The sequence below is a fragment of the Sinocyclocheilus grahami genome, unplaced genomic scaffold (assembly GCF_001515645.1).
Source record: "Sinocyclocheilus grahami isolate Dianchi unplaced genomic scaffold, SAMN03320097.WGS_v1.1 scaffold1359.1, whole genome shotgun sequence".
Taxonomy (NCBI): Eukaryota; Metazoa; Chordata; class Actinopteri; order Cypriniformes; family Cyprinidae; genus Sinocyclocheilus; species Sinocyclocheilus grahami.
In genome coordinates this window covers 244,198-254,556 of record NW_015506538.1, presented here as the reverse complement: position 1 = coordinate 254,556, position 10,359 = coordinate 244,198, and the positions used below count along the sequence as shown (strand labels likewise).

The 10,359-nt window shown below is 39.2% G+C and overlaps 1 protein-coding gene across 1 annotated transcript in view; it reads left to right on the top strand.

Annotated features, from left to right (window-relative positions):
* Window positions 1-3,237: 3,237 nt before the first annotated feature.
* The window catches only part of LOC107569564 (uncharacterized), a 21,403-nt gene continuing 14,281 nt past the window's right edge, over window positions 3,238-10,359 (top strand). Inside the window, exons 1-4 of the mRNA XM_016255680.1 lie at window positions 3,238-3,331; window positions 3,454-3,774; window positions 3,878-4,201; window positions 4,356-4,442. Coding sequence (XP_016111166.1) covers window positions 3,271-3,331; window positions 3,454-3,774; window positions 3,878-4,201; window positions 4,356-4,442 — 793 coding nt within the window. The 5' untranslated portion in view covers window positions 3,238-3,270. The remainder of the gene's footprint in view (window positions 3,332-3,453; window positions 3,775-3,877; window positions 4,202-4,355; window positions 4,443-10,359) is intronic.

Below are 10,359 nucleotides of genomic sequence, written 5' to 3'. Positions count from 1 at the left end.
GCTACAGCCCTGTCTCACGCCACGACTCTGGGGGAGGAAATCTGTGTGTTTGTTGCCAATTTTAACTGCTAATTTGTTATTAGTGTACATGGATTTGATGATGTCGTATGTTTTTCCTCCGATGCCGCATTGGATTAATTGAAGTAAAAGCCCCTCGTGCCAGATGGAGTCAAAAGCTTTTCTGAAGTCAACAAAGCATGAAAAGATTTTTCTTTCATTTTGTTTGGTTCCTTTGTCAATTAGGGTATGTAGAGTGTATATATGGTCTGATGTGCGGAATTTTGGTTGGAAGCCGATTTGACATTTACTCAGGACAGTTCTGTCAGTAAGGTAATGAAAGAGTCTGCTGTTTAAGATGTTACAGAAAAGTTTACCTAAGTTGCTGTTCACACATATTCCGCGATAGTTATTAGGGTCGAATTTGTCTCCGCTTTTATGAATTGGGGTGATGAGGACTTGGTTCCAGGTGCTGGGATATACACTCCGCTTTTATGAATTGGGGTGATGAGGCCTTGGTTCCAGGTGCTGGGAAATACACCTGCACTAAGGATGATTTTAAACAATTTAAGAATGGCCAGTTTGAATTTTTGGTCTGTGCATTTAATCATTTCGTTCAGAATGCCATCAATACCACATGCTTTTTGGGATTTAAGTGTTTGTATATTATCACACAGTTCAGCTAGTGTAACAAGATAATCTAGGGTGTTCTGGTACTCTTTAATGGTTGCCTCTAGAACACATAGTTTATTGTATAGTGAGTTTTGTTCATGATTTTTGTTTATATTGCTGAAGAGGTTAGAGAAGTGGTTTATCCACACATCTCCGTTCTGGATGGGTAACTCTTCATGGTAAGATTGGTTTAGTGTGTTCCAATGTTCCCAGAAACGGTTTGATTCTAGAGATTGTTCTATTACTTTTAGCTGATTTTGTATATGTTGTTTCTTTTTTGTTCTTAGGATGTTCTTATATTGTTTAAGTTTCTCGTGGTAGAGTTGGCATGTGTTTACATTGTCAGCATCTCTGTGTTTCTGATTTGATAAGGTTCTTACTTCTTTTCTAAGGTTCTTGCACTCGTTGTCAAACCATTTCTCACGTACATGCTCCCTGTTTATTTTTTTGTTTTTGCTTTATTAAAGTCCCCGAGAATGATTAAAACAGAGTCCGGGTGTTGTTGTTCTGTCTCTGTGATCAGATCAGCGAGTTTCTGTAAAGCGGAGCTCATGTAAATACTCACGAGAATGAACGAGTGAAACTCCCGCGGCGAATAGAACGGCTTACAGTTAATGAAAAGCGCTTCTAGATCGGAACAGCACATCTTCTTTAACGCTGTTACATCTGTACACCACCTTTCGTTGATGTAAAAACATGTCCCGCCGCCACATGATTTCCCCGTTGATTCTGCATCGCGGTCTGCTCTAAACAGCTGAAAGCCCGGGAGACTCAACGAGCTGTCCGGAATGGCGTCATTCAGCCAGGTTTCCGTGAAACACTGAGCAACAGAGTGTGAAAAATCCTCATTTGTCCGGGAGAGCAACTTGTTAAAATGACCTGATCTTCTCTACTTAAGTTCAGTATCATTTTGCTTTGACTTAACCTGTTTTGTATATTATAAAAATTTTCTTCCTGTTTTACAGTCATTCCAATTCCCTTGCCATTTCCAATTGCAAGCTTCTTTAATTATACTTTTCCCCTCCATCCTGCTTAGTGAAACTGAAATAGTAGGAGTATTCAGATTAAGTGACTCTTTAGCCATTTTATCAGCTTTTTCATTTCCTGGTATTCGAGTTATAGTTGTCGATAGCGTCCATTTTCAAAGAAATATCGATTCCAGCTTTGAAATGGCAAAATGAGCCCTCCCCGTCTCTCTCCTTCAATCACAGGCGATGTTATAACCCAGAACAGACAGGGAGTCGCTGACAGGCTTAGTGAGGTGCCAATCTGCGCAGCGCAGTTTTTGTCTGTTTTAAGCCAGCCAATGCCTAGCCAGCAAAGTTTTGATGGATGAAAGTGCATGGAACATGATCTTTACTTAATATCCTAATGATTTTTGGCATAAAAGAAAAATCTATCATTTTGACCCATACAATGTATTTTTGGCTATTGCTACAAATATACCCCAGCGACTTAAGACTGCTTTTGTGCTCCAGAGTCACATATATTGTATAAGAAAGTATTTTTATTTTCTATTATTTATGTTTAAATATTATTTGTTTGTGTTTTGTTTAGTTCAATTTGCTAATTAAGAAAAGTATAAACGTCATTGTATCTTAATTTTAATATGTTTTTTGTTGGTCAATTATTTACCTGAATAAATGAGAAGAAAGAATAAGCGTTTCATGGAATGAAGTGCGTTCAAAACAAAGCCTGCTACCATGCTTCCGCGGCCAAAACAAAGGCCGAAACATATATATATATATATATAGTGCATATGAATTTAGTATTTTTTTATATCATTACATTGTATAGAGCATAAGAAAAAATGGAAAACAAATAACATTTTAGAAATATTTTATATTTTTTGTATGTTATGCTGTCTTCTGTAGAGGACACCAGGACTTAGCATTCATTCAGTTCGTATTTTTTTAGTTATAGTAAAAAAAAATTATAATAATAATAATAAAAAAAAAAAAAACGTATTCAAATGTCTTCTATAGGATTGTGACGAGTGGGGCGGGGCCGAGAGCCGTGGGAACGGAGGAGCTCCGGAAGGATAAAAGAATGAGTGACAACAGTGTTGGACGAGAGAGGACCAGGCCTGGAGTTTATTTTGTGTTTTGTGTGCGGCAGTCGTCCGCGAGGGACTGCCGCCTTATGTTTGTTTATTTTATTAAAGTTTGAAATGTTTGCCGGTCAATTCTGTCATTAATTACTCACCCTCAAGTCGTTCCAAACCCGTAAGACCTCCGTTTATCTTCGGAACACAAATTAAGATATTTTTGATGGAATCTGAGAGCTGTCTGACCCTCCCATAGACTGCAAGGGTCCTTACACGATCAACGTCATTTTAGATCATGTATAATAATAATAAATAAATAAAAACTTATACAAATGTCTTCTATAGGATAAATAAAATATTTAATCAATATTTACAAGAGAAATGTGAAGCAGCACGTCTTCATTATGCACTGGTATTGAGTCACTAAACAGCAACTCTATCAATATCCCTCAGTCTGTAGATCAGAGGAAGTGAAGAAACACAGGAGGAGCTGATAGTGTTTAAAGAAAGAGTTGAGAGCATATAATGAAGAGGAAGACTGAGAGAAAGAGAAAATGTCTGATGAGTGTCATCTGTGTCTGCTGGGACTGATCGTTCTCTCTTCACTTCTCACAGGTAAACACACTTCTACATGCTCTTTAAACTCCTGTGAAAGAGTTCAGTGTATATATGCATACAATAAAGTTTTATTTATTAATATATAGTATAATTATCACTCAAATGTTCTTGTGTTTCAGGTTCCAGTGGAGTGGATGATGCTCATGTGTTCATCAGTTCTGGTGAAGATGTCCGTCTGCCCTGTAATAATGCTCTTCATGACTGTAACTCAACTATGTGGCTCTATAACAGATTCAGATATTCAGCAGCAGTTGAACTGATTGGTTTAGGGATAAAGAAGAAAGAGACAGAGAGACATGAGAGACTGAGTCTGGGGTCTGACTGCTCTCTGAACATCAAGAACATCTCAACAGAAGATTATGGATATTACACCTGCAGACAATATGTGAATGGAGAACTACAAGGACCTGATGTTCGTGTTGATCTGCATGTTCTTCATGGTAATTTTATGATTATGTGATCAATTTTAAAAAGGGAAATTCTTCATTTAATCTCTCCTGATGATTGAAGAGTCTGTGATTTGTGTGTTATTTTGTGTTTCAGTCTCTTCATCCTCCTCCTCATCCTCACAGACTGAGATCAGTGCAGGCCGCTCTGTGACTCTCTTCTGTCAGTTGTATTCATATCCTCGAGTCTCTTGTGATGATTTGATCTGTTCTGAGAGAATTCAGCTGTTCTGGGTGAATCAGGCTGGCGTTAAACTGACGAGATCAGACTCCAGATATCAGATATTATTCTCATCACATCACTGTATCATCACTCTGAATACAACACTCCTGAATGAAGATCACAACAGAGAGTGGAGATGTGAAGTTACTCAGAGAGATCAAGTCAAGAGCTCAGTCACATACACTGTCAAGACTTCAGGTGAGAAAACAAGCTCATCAATCAGTTATGGAAGAGTTTCTGTTAGATGTGCAATTATAATACTAATGCTAAAGTTATCTTGTGTGATTAAAATATGATTGTCATAATCTACAGTTGTCATAATCTAAGCTGAACTAATACTGATCTTTCACAGCTCAAGCTGATTCAGCGACAGCAGTGACTCCAGTCCACAGCACAAACTCTCAGGATCCCTCGACTACAAACACACACGTAACTAAAGGTACATCATCAGTGTCTTCCTCACACCAGTGCTTTACAGCGGCTCTCAGATACTGTTTTCTTCTTAAATCAGTCTCTAGATATAATGAATTCCTCTCTGAAGACATTAAGAGATGGAGTACAGGCAATCACCAACTGTTCACTCTCAGTTCGAGAAACGGTTTATTTGCTGGTTTATTCTGAGCTCAAAAGAGTGCGAGAGACATTAATACACTGATGCTGACTGTACACACTTTGAGTAACTCAACTGTCTGTATATCTGCTAAATTCTGCTGAACTTTAAAGTTTTTTACAAATGCTTATACAGATTTTGAAACTATGGCTCCATTTCTCTAAACTCTACACACAAAACCACAAAACACACACACACAACATGCAAAACATCACCCACATCTTGCAAAAGCAAACACTTCTTTTAAAACTATTTTAACTCTTCTAATAATGGTATTTTTGTCTAGTAACTCTACACACAAACATAAAGTAATTAGCCACATACACACACCAAACTACACACAGATGTGAAGAATGTAAAGCTCTCCTCTCTCGTGTGTGTTCTGCTTGTTCAGAGTGCAGTGGAGGAGTTTAACACAGCACTCACACACACATGCATATTCACATATACACTCTATATACAGTATGCATGTACAACTGATGAATTTACACAGTTATGCAACTGAACTGAATCAACACTGAACTGACTTGAGCGCTATAATGACACTGTTGACTTGTTAGAGCTGCTTTACAGCAGAATTTGAATGTAACACTTGTGAAGCTGCTGTGAAACAAACTATATTGTATAAAGCGCTTCAGAAATAGAGTTGACTTTCTGACTTGGCTTATACGCATATTCAGTGTGTGTATATATATTTAGTACACATGAATTTGTTTTTTTTTCTATCATTACATTGTTTAGAGCATAAGAAAAAAATAACATTGCATTTTAAAAACAAAATTATGGAGTTTTTTTTATCACCAATTAAGGAGGATAGGAGGATGTGACGTGTGGCCAAATATGGTGTCTCATAATCTGAATTTGGGCTCTGTGTTTAACACATCTAAGTGCACACACACACACACACAGAAACACACACACAGCAGTGAGTAGTGAACACACACACACACACAGCAGTGAGTAGTGAACACACACACACACACACACACACACACAGCACAGTGAGTAGTGAACACACACACACACACACACACACACACACACAGCAGTGAGTAGTGAACACACACATACACCAAGGTTATTATAGTTTAGCATTTTTAAATCCATTTTATTTTAATATCGTTTTCAAATTTGCAATACAATTTAGTTTCATTTTTATTAGTTTAATAATTTTGTTAGTTTTAGTTTAGTTTTTATTTTGTGAACACATTTAGTTTTTATATAGCTTAGTTTCAGTTTTAGTTTTAGTAATTAAAGTTTATTAGAATTAACAGATCACTTCCAGAGCGCAGGCCAAAGAAAGACTTAGGCTAATTTAACCTTAGTGATGCAAACGTCTAGCAACACAAAATTAAAGCAGGCTGAGATTGATTAGATGGTAAAATACAAATACACACCAAAATGAAGCAGTCATGCCTTTTTAAATCTACACCAGTTGCGCTTACATTATATTAGAGATGCACCGATACCGATACTGGTCTCCTGTACTCGTACTCGTTAAAATGCCCCGATACCAAACGCCGATACCACACAGCATGTGATAAGCGTCGTATTCAGACAAAGAAACACCAACAACAGACAGCAGAAATGAGTTAAGGATGTCTACTACGAAGTATATGTATGCAATGAATATAATGTTAAACATTCAGTGTTAACGCCTGTATAGCTGATATGCACGAGCTGATAAACAAAGCCTGCTGAGTGGATTGAGCGTGCGGCTGCGCAGATGCGTATGGGAAGCGAAACAACCCAAATGTAGGACGAAACGGGTATTCAAGTGTTCGCGCCGCGCTGACCTGTCATAGGCGCGGCTCAATGGACCGAGCGGCGCGACCGACTCGACAGCGCAGAGAGGACGTGTTTACTAGCGCCACCGAGCTGACAGCGCAGCGCGAACATTACTCTTCTTATTCTTCTTCATGTTTTAAGGCGGGTGGAATCCAACGTTAAGGTGCATTACCGCCACCTACTGTGCAGACATTACTTTCCGAATTTTTTTTCCTGCACATAACATAATGAAGATCAGTATTAAGTTATTACATTTCTTTTGCTAACCTTTCTACTACATGTAAACAGTTGTACTTTGAAAAACTGCAAATATAAAATATATAAGACTTTAATAAATGTACAATACCATAGTAATCTATTACATACCTTTCTATCAAAATTATCTAACATTATCAAGCTGAATTTGTTCTGACACAGTTTATTGAGTTACTGAGTTCTTGTCATATTTTATTACCATTTTCTAAACTATAGCGAATAAACTGTAATAATGTGAGAAATGTTGAAAGTGTCTGAATAAATTTTGGTTTGACTATCTATTTGATAAATGAAGTTAACCAACTAACATTATACATACTCCTTTGGTTTCTGTACCCAATATCTAAAAAATTTACAAATGGAATAAAAATATCGGTATCGGTACTCGGTATCGGCAGGTACCAAAAATAAAAGTATCGGTATCGGGCGAGTACTGGAAAAAGTGGTATCGGTGCATCCCTACATTATATGTAAAACGCACTAGACTGAATGATAAATGTGTGTTGTGATATTTAATTTGAAAATCAATGTAGCTAATTTCTTCATATTATAGCTTATGTCTTTTATCTTATTTAACCATAATCATGATACCGTAACTGTCGTGTCTTGCTCACTTTCCCATGAACAAACACACATAAATAAGTGGGACTAATGAAATTCAATAATAATGGCAGAGCCTCAACATTGGATTTGCAGCGTTGCACATTCTAGCCATTCGCGCTGCAGCTGAAGTGAATGACAGCTTGGGAGCTCTCGTTGCTCGCTTTCTGTAGCCTATATCATTTCATTTTTAAGATTTATTTTAATGCTTCTTTAAAGGACTAGCGGCCACATAGCCTATACACTGCAGAGTTTAAGGAGAGACTCAATGGCACTTAACACTAAAGGCATATCTAAATATGTTTGTTTTCATTTATGGAGAATTAAGTGTGTAGTTTATGCACATTTTTTCAAAACAGTCTGGCAGATTGTTCACAAGATGTAGGCAAAGATTTTTACTGTTTACAGGAAGGATGCACATTCTTATCTTTCATCTGTTGCGCTGCTCGTCTATTTTTAGAATGCCTATTTTGGTTTGATTGCTTGTGTTACATGAAAAAAAAAATGTTGCCTTACTGATGCAGTAGCCTATCTGGGTGCGGTCTTTATCTCAAACGGGTCAGGTACAGAATTAAATTGGTGCTGCTGTCGGATAAGGGGTCGGTGTCTCAGTCTTCAGCGGGTGTGCCCAGGAGGGCCACCAGATGACTGTGTTCTGGGAGCACATGGCTTGTGTTGTGTTTGTCTGTTGCCATGTGCTCTCTCCTGTCTATTGTCTGGCCCCTCCCATCTTGTTACCTTATTATTGTTTAAGTTGCTCCACCTGTGTCTTCCTCGTTAGCCTCCTCTTTTGGTTCCTATTTATTCTCCTGGTGTCTGTCATCCTGTGCTGATCTGTCATTTCTCATTGTGTGTGTTTCGTGTCTGCATGTGGTGCAGCTTTAGGCCTGCCTGTCTGGTTTTCCCCCTTGGGGTGTGTAAGGGAAACAGGTCAATAATTTAGCTCAAAGGGAATCATTTAAGATTTTAAAGGGAACTCCACCATTAATATGTAAGGGAATTAGGACAGAATCACAGTTTTACGGCTGATCACTGAGACGGCCAGCGATTCAGTGAACGAGCCGTATGACAGCAATCCTGCAATGGATATCTATATCCAAAATATAGTGAAAACACTATTAATTAGCATATGTAACGAGACCAGGTGGCGTTTCTCCTCATGGTTTTGGAGGAGCTGGCGTGTAAGCCAGAGCACGCTCAAAAGCTAAAGAAGCATGATTAAAAACATAGCTCAAAGCTATGACTAAAAAGAGGAGAGTAAAACAAAGAGCGGGCAAAGAAGGGGGTTGAAGAAGAGAGCCAAGAGCGAAGAGAGTGATTTGATGGTGTTTCTAGCATTTAAACCGGGCTGTTTAACACACCCCAAATGGTGCTTTGACCAATTAGATGTCGTCGTTGCTCGGGGGTTTTGTATATTCCTCCTCCCCATTCATATGTCGGAGTCGGTTGTAGTAAGCTTGTGGAACCTCTTGTCGACCTTGCTTGATCTCCAAAGCAGTTAACAGTCCAAGTTCAGACTCAGGGTCTGTAAACTCTTTAATCAGGACCTCACGAAGTAGCTGGTAGCTTGCCTTTGTTTGACTGGGCTGTCGATCTAGGAAGTTTCGTACCTCAGGACTTGATGTGGCTCTTAGGAGGTATAACCTGTCTCTGTCAGTCACACGAGGTCTCATTTCCAGATAAAACTCGATATCTTGCAGGTAGGCCTGGATGTCGTGGCCCTCTGCAGAGTTTGGGTTGAAACTGCTGATGTTTTTAGACAGCTTGTTGAGGTCTTTGATGGTCATCCCATGTGCAGCTCCAAGGTCTGCTTGGATGGGAGGTATTCTTTCGTTGGCAGGAAAGGCTTGTGTGGCGAAGGCCGGTGAGGTTTTGGGTTGTGGCCCTTCGCGCCTTTCGTCATATGCCGGTTCTTGGATATGGGACTCTGCTCTGCTCAGCAGTGGTGAGGCTGAGAGATGCTTCTCTTTTCTTGGCTCTTGTTTCAGCTCATAAGCATCTTTGAGTTCTTTTCTGACCATGTAGAGCTCATCATTGGTATCGTCTAGTTGTTGGGTCAGATTGTCCATTTCGGTTCTATACCTTTCAAGGTGGTCATTCAGGGTACTGATTTCAACATTCTTGTTTATGAAGTCATTCTTGGCTTTCTCTAGTAGCTGTTCGGCATACTGGAGTCTGTTTACCAGGTCTTTCTGGACAGCCTTTGAATGTTGCTGGTCGAGCTGCGCTGCTGCCAGGGCTGCTTGGAGTTTCATAACTTGTTCCGTGGTTTCCTGCTCCCTCTCGTAACACACGCATTCACACAAGTTGCAGAAAGAGAGAAAGTGAGGAAATAATTAGTTTAAGAGAATGAAAATGTGAAATCCCAAGTTTACAGCAATATGTGCAATTGCATAGATCTGAACAACCATCAATCACTTAATTAACCCTCGCATTGAGTTCCTCAATTAGGTTAAAATTTATATTAAATGCACCAGTTCAGCTAGTATCTGGAGTACTTGGGTTCCTGTGTCCGGGGTTTCCTTCACTAAAAAGAGGAGAGTAAAACAAAGAGCGGGCAAAGAAGGGGGTTGAAGAAGAGAGCCAAGAGCAAAGAGAGTGATTTGATGGTGTTTCTAGTAGGGCTGGACAATAATTCGATATCAATATGTATCGCGATATAATTTTTTTCAATAACGGTGATATGATTTTTAAACACATTTCCGATATTTCGATATACATTACCAGTTGTATCACTCTAAAAGCGCCTCCTGCTGGCAGAGAATGAGTTTTCATTTTAAATAAGCCCCCGTAAATGGCGCATCATGCACGTGAGGTTATCTGACGGAGAGACGCAAAGCAGTTTAAAGCAGAGTCCTGCACGGGTGCTGTTAGGTGAACCTGCATCCGCAGTAGCTACACAACAGAACACCAGACCCGTTATCCGACAGCAGCCAGCACCAATTTAATTCTGTACCCGACCCGTTTGACATTAAGACCGCGACCTGAACCGCACCTGCATTAAATAGGCTACTGCATCAGTAAGGCAAAATTATTCATTTTCTCATGTAACACAAGCAATCACACCAAAATAGGCATTTTAAGTTGGTGCTTTGAAGAGAAA